Source organism: Malus domestica, chromosome 06 (genome assembly GCF_042453785.1).
Source record: "Malus domestica chromosome 06, GDT2T_hap1".
Classification (NCBI taxonomy): domain Eukaryota; kingdom Viridiplantae; phylum Streptophyta; class Magnoliopsida; order Rosales; family Rosaceae; genus Malus; species Malus domestica.
The window spans coordinates 29,623,426-29,639,299 of record NC_091666.1 but is presented as its reverse complement, the minus strand read 5'-3'; the positions used below and the strand labels follow the sequence as shown (position 1 = coordinate 29,639,299).

Genomic DNA, 15,874 nt, shown 5'->3' with positions numbered 1-15,874 from the left:
TACGCCTGAAACAGCTGGTTTTCGCAGCAACGTGCGGGCCTATTTTCTAGTTATAACTAAGATTAGGGTAAAAATATAGAATAATATCGACTCATCACCTATCGATTGAAATCTTTTGCTTAATAAATTGGATGTGTCCTTTTTTCTCTTTGGTTGAAATTTGATGTTCTTTGAATTCAATTTTTTTTTTATTATTATTCAATTGCATTGATGAATGTTAATAGAATTCAATTATATCTATCTGTCATCTTGCTTGAATATTATGGCTTAATTTTCTGTTTCTTAGTTTCATGGTTGGTTGGTTGGTTTGTTCCATTTTTTTTAAAGAAACCTTGACTGCATAAGAGAAATTATATAGAATTAGAAAAAGAAGTTGCACTTGTTAAGGGGACATAAAGTTTAGCTCATAATATAAGAAGAAATAATAAAGTGAAGAATACAATAAAAGAGCGGGGAATATAAACTTGACTCTTAAGAAAACAAATAAAAATACAAGAAAATAGGAACGATGCGGTCCCCCGGATGTTCCTCAGGGGTCTGCTGCAGGGGCGTTTTGGGGGGAGGGGGTGTGGGGGTAGGTCAAGCCTTATTTGGAGTTTCTGGAGTTTTTTTTTTTTGGGGGGGGGGGGGGGGAGGGGGGTTGGGGAAGGGTCGGTGGATATGCAATTGCGGTTGATTTGGAGTTTCTAGAGGGGTGGGGTCTGCCACCAATGCGATTGCTGATTGCGAGCAGGTGGAGGTGGCGGGCTATTGAATGGTGTTCTTAGGCTGCGGCGGACGGGCACCACTTTGGAGCTCAAAATATCACTTTGACATTCAAAGCAACCTTGTTCAATTATATGAGAAAATCAAAAGAAGCAATAAATTAGTTACCAAATAATAAAATTGGTAAAAACTAAGTCGATATAAGTAGCTAATACTAATGCTAATGTTTGGAGATCTCATAAAAGGAAGATAATTATTAGTTATACCATGAGGAAGTAGTCCACAAGTTGCTTGGAAATCCCCCATCAGAAGCAACACTATTGCTGTAATTGCCGCCAGCTTTGCTGAAGAACCATTCATCTTCGGAAGCAGAAACAATAACCTCGAAAATCCTTTCACCACAACTTGGAGATGAATGATAGTGCAAAGGGAAAGCAAGATTTATAGACCTTAACTTGTAGGGGTTTGGACAATAATTATATGCTTCTGTTTCTTTCTGTTTTTTTGGGTCAATATATGCTTATGTTTCTACTTGGACTATCCAAGGGAGGACTCTTGAGTCGTTCGTTGATGTAGAATAAATGGCAGAATGAACCAAAGAGGAAATTTGAATATTTGAGATTCGATTTGGGCCCGTGATAAATTTCCAGAAAGAAAATGGTGCCACAAGTCCAACACAGTGCTTAGGTTTTGATGTATGATGGATTTTGGCCGTCCGGGGTAATTTCAGCCTCCAAAATAGCGTTTAAAGTTTCGAAATAAAAATCGGACTCTTTATTTGTAGTCCGATTAATGTTTAACTAATGTTGTTGTAATTATTAGAAGTAATTTGAGTTGTTCCAAACATTTGTAATCTTTATTTAAGTCATCTGGATGTATCAATGACAATCATTCAAGAGTTAATCAAACAAAAACCCTTTGGGATTTCTTTCAATTTTCTGATGGATTTCTAGATTTTGTTGTGCAATGGATTACATTGATAACCCTTACATCGCTTTATTCTGCGTCATCCACTCTTTTCATTTATTCTCTACCATACAAGAGATTCTTCATTTGTTTATTGAAAATAGTGTAATTTTAAACACATGACAATTTTTTATTAAACTTTAACGTCATTGAAATTAAAACTTGATTACAAATTAGAATTTCTATATACCATACACCTCAATTTAGTACAATCACTCATGTGTAGTGTGACAAGTAACTCGTCACAAGTCGCGTAAGACTCCTCAATACCAGAGTCCTTTTTTTACCAATATGTCATTTGCATAATTTTTTCTTGGTTAATTATTTACGAATAAAGTCTTTTCTAAGTTAATTATCTGCGAGAATAAAGTGAGAAAAAAACAAAGAAATTAGAAACTTTTTATAACGGTTGCTCATATGTAGGGCTCCATTTTGCGATCACTTCGGCTCCCAAATTTCAAGCCCCCAGCGGCGGTGCCGGAACAAATTCCTTCCTTAATTTATTTTTTATGGGTGAAGGTGGAGATGAATGATAGTGCAAAGGGTAAGCAAGATTTATAGACTTTGATTTGACTTTGATTTGACTTTGATCTGCCTATGAACCTTGGTTCACACTCTACGTATTTTTGTTTTAAGTTTTCTCGAGTCACTAACTTATTTGCAGGTGTTTGGATTAGAGTTTCTAATTGGACTTTCAAAAGGTTGACAAGTCTTTCACCGTGGAATCGTGGATAATGGGTTCCAGCTCTTATGATCATTTTCATCAAGAAAATTTTATTTGAATCCATATAGTCTCTTTCCACATAACTTTTTAATTAAGCTATTAATATCTTTTTAAACCCAAATTTACTATATAAACTACCCACACAAACCCAATTCAATATGTAAATTTATCTTTACACCTATATTACTAACTTGTTGAAATTGTGATAACTTTTTCTCTTGCAGAATAACCAAATCAATATGATTTAGATTCTGATTTATGCATTCCTTAATTTTAGTTTTTACTGAGTTTGATTTCGTGACTTAGCTACTCGCAGTTTTTCTTTAATCTTGTTATATTTTGCATTTGTTAGAAAATCGTTAGTTGTTATTTTGTTTGACAGGTTTATATATACATGTTTAGGTATGGTAATTGATGTCCGCCTTAGCACCCTTTGCGGTCATATTGTTGCCAATTCCATCAACAATTTTACTCTCTTCATTGTATCCTTTTTGGTGATTACAGCTTTTCTATTGACATTCGGCTTTAAATCTTTGTTACATTGTTCGAAAAAAACTTGGCCAGTGATTTTCACGCTCGATTGAATCTCTTGCACTCCTTCCTTTGAGTGCAAAACACTTAAAATGAGTGTCCAAAATCGCTATCCAAAAGTTTACGTATTTTTCCTTTGACTTGTTACCACTTTTTAGCAATAACCCATAATTTTTCTATAGGTGCCTATGCTCTTTGCCATTTGAATTTAGTTATATGAATATTTACATAAATATCATGCTATCTGGTTTTGTGCCTGACCAATTTTAACTAGTACATAATCTCCATCTTCTGTCTTCTTTGCCTTGACGTTGGCGTGATTGCCTCAGTTTTCTATAGGATGGATTGGGAAGTGGTATATGCCTTCATGGACTTGTGATTTTTATGTGAGGCTTTCAGTCACAGATCTAATTTCTTTGTCTCTTTTCAAGTTTCGTAGAAGAAGGATTTGTGAAAGTATTGGGTGTGGGTTTGTTAATAAAATTTAGTTTTATTGTTAATTACATCTTGTACTTTATAGTAATTATGTAATAGGTTAAAAAGGACACCTCATATTTAAAATTTAAGTTGAGCGTAGAAAGATGTTATATGGGTTCAAATAAAATTTCTCTTTTTATAATTACCTGATTAGTTTAATTCAGAATTGTGATAATGGGTTTTGGCTCCTATGATCATTTTTATAATTCCCTCATTAGTTTAATCCGGAATCATGGATAATGAGTTCTGGCTCCTATAATCATTTTCATATTTCCTTGATTAGTTTAATTTGGAATGTGATCGTTGATAATGGGTTCCAACTCTTATGATCATTTTCTTAATTCCTTGACTAGTTTAATTCAGAATCGTGGATAAGGGGTTCTGGCTCCTATGATCATTTTCATAATTCCTCCCTGATTAGTTTAATTATTCCAGCTCTTACATGTTTTCTCTGTTAATGCAATTGTTTCAATATATTATGGATTGCGATGTATGCTCAAATACGTGTTGGAACTAATATTGATACGAGATCGTTGGATTCCTTGTGAAAAATGCAACGATAAATAATGAATTTAGAAAATTAATTATGGATTGGCAGAAGAAAGGTTGCCTAAAGTTTTGTTTGGAAATTATACACAAACATCACATCAAAAGTTGGAAGCTTCGGGTTCTCTCTCGAGTGAGAGTCTTTCTCTATTTATGAGAGTATTTCTCACATCTTCGTGTGAGGCCTCCAAATTTGAGCAAAATCGGTGGCGCCGACCCTAGTTTCGACTGGGATCGATCTCCGTTCTCCCATTTCTTTCCTTCTTTTCATTATTCCTTACTTCTACTATTTTTTAGCCTTGTTATACCGATTTTAGAAAGAAAATACATTTGCGAGGAATGTAAAATGAGATTATTAGAATGCTAATAATAGTTCTCTTATAATATTAGCACAATAATTAATGTCAAATTGTGAAGTGCCAGATAATTCATAGAGAATCATTAGCATTTTTCTTAACACGCACTCTATTATAGACTAGTTTTAGTAATTAATACGAAGAGCTTGAATTTCACATACCCATATCCCTTCATATGTTTAAACTTGGCATTTGCGGCTAAAATTGAAGTTTTCGCGAACAAGCGCTTCAAGATCTTAATTACGTAGTGTTTATCACTACCCAACACAGACGATATTTAGGGATAATCTATATTCTGACAAATCGAAATGGCAACTTCATGAGCAACTGTCGTCTGTTCAGTATTATTTATGACCAAAATTGTACTCGTGGCTAAAGGGTTTACCAGTAAAGATCCTTATATAAAGACCCCCACACCTCCCCCAACCCTAAACATGTTTAAGAAGAGCCAGGAGTATGAAATTTTTGTCACTTGGTACTACAGTGTAGTGGTATTCATTTTCACTTGTAAGTGAGAAATTTTATATTCGATTCTTGCCAAAAAAAAAATTAAACTGCATTATTGTTACTCCATTATGAGGTTTAGCCCATCTGCTCCCCGTAAATGGGTGCTTTAATGGTTTCCAAGCTTGGTATGCCGGACATACCCTATGAAAGGATAAGTCATAAAGAAAAATATCTAAGAATGAGAAATGTAAGGACTTTCTCAAAAGTTGTACCCTTCGTGGACTCCATGTCACGGTATAATTTAACTTTAATTTTTTGAGTCAACATTTTAAAACATTGTGTAAAAAACATAAGGTAACATAGAGTCTATGACTAATCTCACTTTTGAAAAAATCTCGTTAGCATTTCTCTGTATCAATTTCAAGGGGCACATTCCAAATTAAATATGCATTTTGATATAGGCACCTGAACTTTATTTTTTTTTTTTCACATTAGATTCTCGTTAATTATGAACGAGAGGCGTCAATGCTTGTTTGAAACGGTCTAAATGCGGAGAAAATGGTGTTTAAATTTGTAACACAATTTATGGGGGAGGGGAAAGGTTTGGAAAACCATATTCTTAGACTATATTTTGCAAATAATGAGGCAGTTGATGGCTAGAATCAATTTTTTAATGATTTAAAAAAAGAACCAAGCACAAAGTAACAAAAGAAATCAATAAAAAAATGATTGTCGCCCTAGCGCCATAATTAAGTTTTCATTTGAACCAAGCACAAAGTAACAAAAGAAATCAATAAAAAAAATAACATAAAATAAAGAGTAATTTTGGTAGTACATACTATCATTATCATTCATCTCCATCCTCATCCCATATCAATTAAAATCATGTTTTATTTTTATTGTATTGAAATTTTATATTAAATGTGATTTTACAAAGCTTAACCATAACAAATTTGCATCTGCTACCATCTCAGAGTCGCATCAAGCTGCATAAGCTATCAACACACCATATGGCTAAGTTCAAATACCATCGAAGGAGAGACAAGAAAACAAAAACTTCGAAGAGAACTAAGAAGTTGAGACATCAGCTTCTTCATCATCTCTTCCGCTGCAGGCTGCTTCGATACAAAGCTCAACCATCACAAACTATAAGCCTCTATTTCCACCACGAAGTCACATCCTGAAGCTTTCTAAGAAATGGTCTACAAGACCACAACACTACGACAGGCTTGAAGGAAATGCAAACAAGGATCAAACTGCAAAGCATATATACCGTATGACATAATCTCTAACCCATAAATATTGCTATATTTCTCTTCTGTATGCAAATGCAAAACACAGTTGGTAGATCTCTATGGCTAGTTCAAATACCATTGAATTTGAGATGGAAGAAAATAAAGACTCCCAAGACAATGAAGAAGCTGAGACATCAGCTTCTTCTTCATGTATGCCATAAAAAATATGTTGTAGAGATTTACCTGATTCTCTTTACCACTGCTTGATATATTGTTCCATCTTCCCCGAGAACCACTGGATTTCCAAAGGGAAACTTATTCGGTTACTAGTGGCTGAAGGACTGGTTCAAGAGAAAGCAGGGCAGATTATGGAGGAACTAGCAGAAGAAAATATAAATGAATTGATCAACCAGGGCTTGCTGCAAGTATATGATGACCGCCCTTACACAGGAACTAAATTGCAGGTCCCCAGGTCCCCAATCCTCTTCGAGAATTCTGTCTTCACCAAATGGAGGCGTTACCTGAATACTCCAACTAGAATTCTGTCTCCATCTCTTTGAGAATTCTGTCTTCATCTCTTTGAGAATTCTGTCTTCACCAACTAGAATGCTCAGATTCTATGAATATCCTCCACTTGCACTGTTGCTTGTGGGCTGAAGACGTTACCTGAAGGCTTGCAGTTTCTCACCACACTTGAGCAGTTAGACTTGCTGCCTTTGATGAATGATCATGCAGAACTATTGACACCTGATGGGGGAGAGGAAAACTACAAAATTAGGCACATTCCACATATCATTTATTACCATATCAACGGCGCAACAAATTGCTGCCACTAAGGAAGTATAAGGATCTAATAAAGTTTGGAGATCTTCGGATGGAGAGGAGCCAATGTGGGTGAACAGATAACTTTTAAGCTGTCTGATATATTCAGGATCACATTTGTGACAATGCAAAGCTGTAATAGTTACGGTTGTTTCCATATACAAGTAGTTGGCCCTCAAATATTATGATCGACTCCATACACACTTTTCTTTCTTTGTACACCTCATGGATATCATACTTTCTGGTTTTACCAGCACCATGTCAGCACACTACAACCTTCCTTATGATGAATTATATATATAGTTTTTCTATAAAATTGCACGCACACACACACACACACACATATATATATATATATATATATATATATTATGAACTGAGAGAAGCAACCTCTTATCACGAATAATAACCCACCGTACAGGACACTGTACGGGCAAGACATAATGACTGCCAAAACACACTCCCTTCAATATTTCATCCTAAAATGTCAGGGAATTCCACAACAGCTCAGATTGATTTTCCCTACGCACCACTGAATTGGTAAATTATCGCAAATTACATAACTCCAATTCAGTGTTGATATTATTCCATACACAATAATTTACCAATTCATTTCATACATCACATGTTGCAAGGATTCAATTTCAGGATAAATGTTTAAAAAAATAGAAACTTCTATTTCTAACTAAACAAATTAGAACACCACAGAGAATAAGCATATGTCCTCACGTACAAAACACCACTGCTATCAATAAAAGAAAAGTCGATTCACCAACAAAACTCAACAATAAACAAAGCTGTTAAAACATTAGGAATAATGGAATTAAAACATGCATTAATCGATTAGTTACCTGCTTCATTTAAATAGGAAATCCATATACAATTAGGAAGGAATGAAGGCAGGGAATACATAACCAAACCAACAGTAGCCTTCGAACTCCTGTTAAATCTCAGATTTATCAGCGGAGTAAACCAAACGCAAAATCCACTCTTAGCCGACAAAGCCTCAACAAACTGCCACAACTCAGCATAAAATCAAATTGTTAAGGTTTCGTTCAAATCAATGCAAATTCGAAATAACTCTCATATAAGGGTTGCAGAACTTACCTGAGTTAAATAATTTTTTTTTTTACGATGATCTGAACAAAGATCGCACCCAGACCGCACCAAAAATTGGTCGGAAAGCCGATGACAATTGGGGAGAAACGATTTACAAAGATGCAGAACTTGTCTCAAAACAGAGAACCCAAACAAACTCCCCAAAAAAAAGGAACACAACGATCTTTGCGATGAATATTTTGCAAAACGAAAAACACAGGATTACAGACGAAAGGAAGGCGAGACCAAGATGGAGAGAAGCAGAGATTGCCGACACAGAAAAGGCAAAGCAAATGGTAAACCAACGAAAACCTATTCGACGCATAAACTGAACGATGACAGACGCGTGGCCATGAGGGCTAAAACAGACTTTTCACTGCACAAAATAGCAGAGAGCACCGCAAGCAAACAAGAATCCGAGGGCAGTTTCGCCCTTTCACTGTTGGTGAACAGTGCCGGGGGAACTGAGTTTTAGCATATATGACTAGCAATAGTGCCCGCGCGTTGCTGCGGGTCTTAAAACTACTGGACATAAAAGAAGAAAACGGCCAGTGCAAACTTGTAATGGATAGTTTGTAATTAACAGGTTTTTAGCATGTTCATGCTATTTAAACACAGAAAAATATAATAAGAAAAAGAAGCAGAGTGTTGGCAGAAAGTGATGTAATTTGCGCCATACCTGTAGTCAAGTCTGTGTAATAGATTTTAGTTGTGAACACCGGTAACATGTATAACTCAGAGAACAAAAAACAGCAGAAACTGAAGAAGAAAATGATGTGCACATAGATTATACTGCAGTAACTATAAATTAAGGTTAGAAGTGTTTTAATATCGATATAAATTTGTGGTGGAGAATTATGCATAAGAGGATAACTGCTTTTATGAGTAAGTATATAATACGTCAAAACGATTATTAATAATTAACGAAATGTTTGAAGTAAAAAAATATACATTTGATGTTGAAATTCGAGATAATAAATGTAGCTGTAACTTATTAGGAGTGTTTAAATTGGCATTAACTGGTCTAGAACAGTTTGTCCAATTATATTGAATATCATTAGATCATGTTACAATACGATGTTACATGAAAACAAAGAAAAAATTATATAAGCTATTAGAAACAATATATAATTGCAAATGTAAAGTTGTATCATTTGATTCTTAATAAGCATGTATATATACCATTTGGATATGAAGAATTAAAAAGCATATAGAGCTGTACACTTGTTGAGGTAAGAGTTTAGATGATAGGAATCCATGCTGAAAAGTTGTTGAGGATAACAAAACTTGAGTTTAATGTTGTTCTGTCAGATGGAAACAGACAGAAAGAACAACAACAACAACAACAACAAAGTCTTTTCCCACTAAGTAGGGTCGGCTCTATGAATCCTAGAACGCCATTGCGCTAGGTTTTGTATCATGTCCTCCGTTAGATCCAAGTAATCTAAGTCTTTTCTTAGGGTCTTTTTCAAAGTTTTCCTAGGTCTTCCTCTACCCCTTCGGCCCTGAACCTCTGTCACGTAGTCACATCTTCGAACCGAAGCGTCAATAGGCCTTCTTTGCACATGTCTAAACCACCATAACCGATTTTCTCTCATCTTTCCTTCAATTTCGGCTACTCCTACTTTACCTCGGATATCCTCATTCCTAATTTTATCATTTCTCGTGTGCCCACACATCCAACGAAGCATCCTCATCTCCGCTACACCCATTTTGTGTACGCGTTGATGCTTCATCGCCCAACATTCTGTGTCATACAGCATCGCCGGCCTAATTGCCGTCCTATAAAATTTTCCCTTGAGCTTCATTGGCCTACGACGGTCACACAACACGCTGGATGCACTCTTCCACTTCATCCATCCAGCTTGTATTCTATGGTTGAGATCTCCATCTAATTCTCCGTTCTTTTGCAAGATAGATCCTAGGTAGCGAAAACGATCGCTCTTTGGTATTTCTTGATCTCCGATCCTCACCCCTAACTCATTTTGGCCTCCGTTTGCACTGAACTTGCACTCCATATATTCTGTCTTTGATCGGCTTAGGCGAAGACCTTTAGATTCCAACACTTCTCTCCAAAGGTTAAGCTTCGCGTTTACCCCTTCTTGAGTTTCATCTATCAACACTATATCGTTTGCGAAAAACATACACCAAGGAATATCATCTTGAATATGTCCTGTTAACTCATCCATTACCAACGCAAAAAGGTAAGAACTTAAGGATTGTTGATGCACAAAATCAGTGAGGACTTCGGTACAACAGAAAGTATTAAGTTTGTGATCTTCGCTAGATTGCTTCGGTCATTAGTGTGGATAAGTATGTAAATAGATAGAGACAGGAAAGCAAACACAAGATGTATGTGGTTCACCCAGATTGGCTACGTCCATGGAGTACAGGAGTTCTCATTAATTGTGAAGAGTTTACACAAGTACATAGGTTCAAGCTCTTCTTTAGTGAGTACAAGTGAATGGTTTAGTACAAATGACATTAGGAAATATTGTGGAAGAATGATCTCGTAATCACGAAACTTCTAATTACCGAAGTGTGGTATCGTCTTCACTTGCCTTATCTGTCTCATAGGTAGATGTCACATCTTCTCTGGAAGTACTCTTACTCCATCCAGGGGTGGTATCTTTAACTGGTAGAGATGCACAAGGTAATGTATCAATTTCACTTGAAGCTTACTTGTAGTTTCAGGCTTGGTCAAGCGCGATACAAACCATGTAGTAGGAGTCCCCCAAGTCGCCGAGCTATGGGATCTGCTGGAAGAGGTGACAGACAAGGTAAGCAATCAGAGCTCCAAGCAATCAGTCCCAGATCAGAAGTTTGATTTCGAGTTCCGGCTGATTGTTCTTATTCTCCCTATCTTGCAGGCAGCATGAAGGATAAAGAGAAGAAAAGGAGAAGATGTGATATGAGATACTTTTGCTTTTGAAGAAGTAACTTTCCACAGGCTTATTCTTGAACTGGTCTGGAGGGTTTTCTGGTTTCCTCCAGAGTATAAGGCCGACTGAAGAATTTGAGGGTCAAAACAAGTCCATCAAATCTAAAGTACGTTCGACCCTGCTGATATGAGATACTTTTGCTGTTGACAAAGTAGTGGATGTATCAACACGTGTTCTGTTACGCTTCTCTCCACATGTTTCCTTGTATCCTTCTCACTTGCCCTATCTGTTCCTCAGGCAGATGTGGTATTTTCTCTGGAAGCATAAGATGTTGAAGATGAGTACTCGAGAGCAATGCCAGGTAAGTAATCAGGTAAGAGATTCCAGGCAGTTAGTTCCTGACTGGAAGCTTGATTCCAAGTACTGACTGATTGCTCTCTTTCTCCTTGTCTTGCAGGTAAGAACAAGGCCAAAGGAAAAAAATGATTGTCGCCCTAGCGCCATAATTAAGTTTTCATTTGAACCAAGCACAAAGTAACAAAAGAAATCAATAAAAAAAATAACATAAAATAAAGAGTAATTTTGGTAGTACATACTATCATTATCATTCATCTCCATCCTCATCCCATATCAATTAAAATCATGTTTTATTTTTATTGTATTGAAATTTTATATTAAATGTGATTTTACAAAGCTTAACCATAACAAATTTGCATCTGCTACCATCTCAGAGTCGCATCAAGCTGCATAAGCTATCAACACACCATATGGCTAAGTTCAAATACCATCGAAGGAGAGATAAGAAAACAAAAACTTCGAAGAGAACTAAGAAGTTGAGACATCAGCTTCTTCATCATCTCTTCCGCTGCAGGCTGCTTCGATACAAAGCTCAACCATCACAAACTATAAGCCTCTATTTCCACCACGAAGTCACATCCTGAAGCTTTCTAAGAAATGGTCTACAAGACCACAACACTACGACAGGCTTGAAGGAAATGCAAACAAGGATCAAACTGCAAAGCATATATACCGTATGACATAATCTCTAACCCATAAATATTGCTATATTTCTCTTCTGCATGCAAATGCAAAACACAGTTGGTAGATCTCTATGGCTAGTTCAAATACCATTGAATTTGAGATGGAAGAAAATAAAGACTCTCAAGACAATGAAGAATCTGAGACATCAGCTTCTTCTTCATGTATTCCATAAAAAATATGTTGTAGAGATTTACCTGATTCTCTTTACCACTGCTTGATATATTGTTCCATCTTCCCTGAGAACCACTGGATTTCCAAAGGGAAACTTATTCGGTTACTAGTGGCTGAAGGACTGGTTCAAGAGAAAGTAGGGCAGATTATGGAGGAAGTAGCAGAAGAAAATATAAATGAATTGATCAACCAGGGCTCGCTGCAAGTATATGATGACCACCCTTACACAGGAACTAAATTGCAGGTCCCCAGGTCCCCAATCCTCTTCGAGAATTCTGTCTTCACCAAATGGAGACGTTACCTGAATACTCCAACTAGAATTCTGTCTTCATCTCTTCGAGAATTCTGTCTTCACCAACTAGAATACTCAGATTCTATGAATATCCTCCACTTGCACTGTTGCTTGCGGGCTGAAGATGTTACCTGAAGGTTTGCAGTTTCTCACTACACTTGAGCAGTTAGACTTGCTGCCTTTGATGAATGATCATGCAGAACGATTGACACCTGATGGGGGAGAGGAAAACTACAAAATTAGGCACAATGTACATATCATTTAGTACCATATCAACGGCGTAACAAATTGCTGCCACCAAGGAATTATAAGGATCTAATAAAGTTTGGAGATCTTCGGATGGAGAGGAGCCAATGCGGGTGAACAGATAATTTTTAAGCTGTCTGATATATTCAGGATCACATTTGTGACAATGCAAAGCTGTAATAGTTAGGGTTGTTTCCATATACAAGTAGTTGGCCCTCAAATATTATGATTGACTCCATACAAGTAGTTAGGGTTTTATACACACTTTCAATTCCAGTAAAACATCACAAATCAGAATAAAATCCACTGCTACGGACAGTTGCATTTGACAATTCATCGTCTTTATAGCTTAATAATTACAATATTATATCCTTCAGTTTATCATCTTCATATCTTAATAGTTGCCTCTGGCCTTCTTTATGCATCACTAGAGAGCTGCTTATAAGATCAGAAGGTAAAACAAGCAAAACCAATCCGAGATTTTATGGCATTCGATTAACGCAGAAAGTAAGAGCTTTGTCAGATTTCCGTACTTATAAAAAATATTCTGTTCCTAGCACAGATAGCTTGTTTTGTCACTAATTTTAAATCCTACTACAAGGAATATTTTGATCAAACAAAAATTCACTACCTTTAATCCAGTTGAGCCCGGGCATTTTCATCAGTTTTCCTTCTGTTATGGAATCCCTCAACTTCTTTGCATCATCCCACCTCCCATCACCACCATATATATTCGAAAGCATGACTCTGTAAGCACTTTTCTCCGAATTACTTTCAAAGAGCCTTCGGGCTACAATTTCTGCCAGCTCCAAATTTCCACATACATCACAGCACAAGAAAAGGGCTCCCCATATGCCGCTGTCCACTGGCTCAGGCAGGACAAAATTAGATAGTAAGCCTCTTCCAATCTTCCTTCCATCCCAAGAAGTTTCACCATATGAACATAATGCTCCGTTCTAGCTTGAATGCAAAACTCATCTTTCATTCTTTTGAAAACTTCCCGGCCATCTTCGACAAGGCCAGCATGGCAGCATGCACTAGGGAGAGCATAAAATGTAGACTCATCAGGTTTCAATCCGTTTCTGAGTATCTCATCAAACATTCTAAAGGCCTCGGAGGCAAGTCCATGCAAACCAAGACCCAATATTAAGGAATTGTACGAAACAATATTCTTCTCTGGCATGATCTAAAAAACACGAGTACCCATCCCCAAGAAGCCGCACTTTGAATACATGGCTATAGGTGCAGAGGAAATCATGACATCCGATTCGATTCCATGTCGAAGAACATAAGCATGTATCTCACAACCAGGCCCTACATGCGCCATCTGAGCAGCAGCAGCCAACATACTGGCAATCAAAACCGAATCCGGCTTTTTACCTTCCATGTTCAAATTCTTGAAAAAGAACAATGCCTTGTCATACTCTCCCGTCTGCGAAGACCCAGTGATCAAAGCAGACCGTGTTACTAAATCTGGCTCGAACAAACCACTAAAAACTCTATGTGCAGAATTCATTGACATACATCTCGAATACATGCTCACAAGTACACTGCTCACATGAGCATTAGAATCTAAATTCCATTTCAAACAAAGACCATGTATTCCCTCTCCAATACTTATCAAGCTCGAATCCGCTAAACCCGAAAGCAACCCAACAATTGTGTATCCATCCGGCACCATCTCCATGCTTCTCATCTCACTAAACAGCTGCAAACCTGTATCCCAAAACCCGCCACTTCCATAACCCGAAATCATCGAATTCCATAAAACCAAATCCGGCTGTCGAATCCCATTAAACACCCTGCTTGCTTCATCAACAAGGCTGAGTCTTGAGTAAGCTGAAACAAGTGCACTGCTACAAATGGAGTCCAATCCCAACCCTGCAACCATTACTCCACAATGCACAAGCTTCAGTCCATCCAAATCAAAACTATCAGCGCAGGCACGTACAATGCAAGCATGAGTGAAGTTATCCGGTTTGATTTCAGTTCTACGCATCTCAGCAAACAGAGAAAATGCATCTTCAAATCCGCGTGCTTGAGCGTGGGCTCGAATGATGGAGTTCCAAAGGTAGACACTCCGGTGGGGACTTTCGTCGAACACTCTTTACGTGCGGAGCGAACGTCTCCGTTGATTGCATAGAATCTGAGTAATCTGGTTGCGTAAAAAGGGTCGTGGGGGAGATGGGTTTTGAGAAACAGAGCATGCAATTGGTTGGTTCTTGATAACGATTGGTAAACTTTGGAGAGACAGAGGCACGGCCCCTGCATTCGAAAAATAAGTTCACTTGCAGAGGGCTCCGGCAACTTGCGAATAAGAAGAGGGTTGTGGCCCTACTTTTTCACTTTATAAAATGAAACAATTAATGTTCAGCCAAGTCCAACGGGAAAGGGATCCTCTCTCCGGATTCCTTCCACCAAATTATTTCTATTAATTAATTTGAATCTTTTAAATTTGATCAAATTGCTACAAACAAGAGTTCATTTTAAAAGTTATAATAATTATAGTCGTTTGATCAAATTTCAAGAAACCGAATTGTTTGATGGAGAGAATTTTGTGGAAGGGATCCGGAGAGGATCCCTTTCCAGTCCAACGTAAACAAAAATACCTACACGGAGTACAGTAGAATTCCCCGCTAAGGTCATTGGGGAAGGGAAAAGGATCTGGCGCCAAATCCTTTTCCTGGGGATTCCGTGATCGGGACCGTCTATCACGCAGTCAGAAATTATTTTAAAATTTAAAATTTAAAATTAAATATAAATAGTACCTAACGAAAACTGACCGTACGATGTACGATGAACGGTCGCGATCACGGATGATCCCTAGGAAAAGGATTCGGCGATGATCCTTTTCCTTGAAGAAGTACCTCTGAGGATGACTCCCATACAATTCTTTTGAGAGATGGAAAAATATCTACAGATAAAGCACCGTATTCATATAACTGCTTGCCATCTACACTTCACCAGCAAGCAATTACAGGTTTAGGAATATCACTCGGCTCGCACACAACCCGTCCAATTATGTTCAAGAGGAATTTAACATATTGATAGGCCGGTTATTCAGAGCCAGCAACTGGCTGCTAGACTTTGTCCCGCTATTAAAAGTAAATGCTTACTTAAAAATGAATAAATTGTTTGATAATCAATTTTGTTTCCAATTTTCATTTCTTATTTTCATTTTTTTTTAAAACTAAAAACTAAAATCTTAATTAGTAACTATTTTCAGTTTTTAGTTTTCAAGAAAAATAAAAATAAAAAAACCGAAAATTAAAAACTACTTTCTTGAGTTTTCAAAATTTGATCTTGAGTTTTCACTTTTTGGTTTTCAATTTTCA

General features: G+C 37.1%; 1 protein-coding gene and 1 long non-coding RNA gene across 3 annotated transcripts in view; both read right to left on the bottom strand.

Annotated features, from left to right (window-relative positions):
• Positions 1–5,625: 5,625 nt before the first annotated feature.
• Positions 5,626–8,426, bottom strand: LOC139197106 (uncharacterized). Its single transcript, XR_011582211.1, has 4 exons — positions 7,917–8,426; positions 7,661–7,823; positions 6,231–6,734; positions 5,626–6,008 (listed from the first exon to the last, which is right to left on the bottom strand). It is a non-coding gene; the product is annotated as an uncharacterized lncRNA (long non-coding RNA).
• A 3,936-nt stretch (positions 8,427–12,362) lies between these two features.
• LOC139197103 (putative pentatricopeptide repeat-containing protein At1g64310) overlaps positions 12,363–15,874 on the bottom strand; it is a 36,993-nt gene continuing 33,481 nt past the window's right edge. Inside the window, exons 1-2 of one of the 2 annotated variants that reach the window (XM_070823734.1) lie at positions 13,171–14,833; positions 12,363–12,505 (exon numbers count right to left, since the gene is read on the bottom strand). In XM_070823734.1, coding sequence (XP_070679835.1) covers positions 13,726–14,538 — 813 coding nt within the window. In that variant the 5' untranslated portion in view covers positions 14,539–14,833 and the 3' untranslated portion in view covers positions 12,363–12,505; positions 13,171–13,725. Of the gene's footprint in view, positions 12,506–13,170; positions 14,834–15,874 lie in introns of those variants that run through there. The other variant, XR_011582148.1, reaches the window with a different exon arrangement.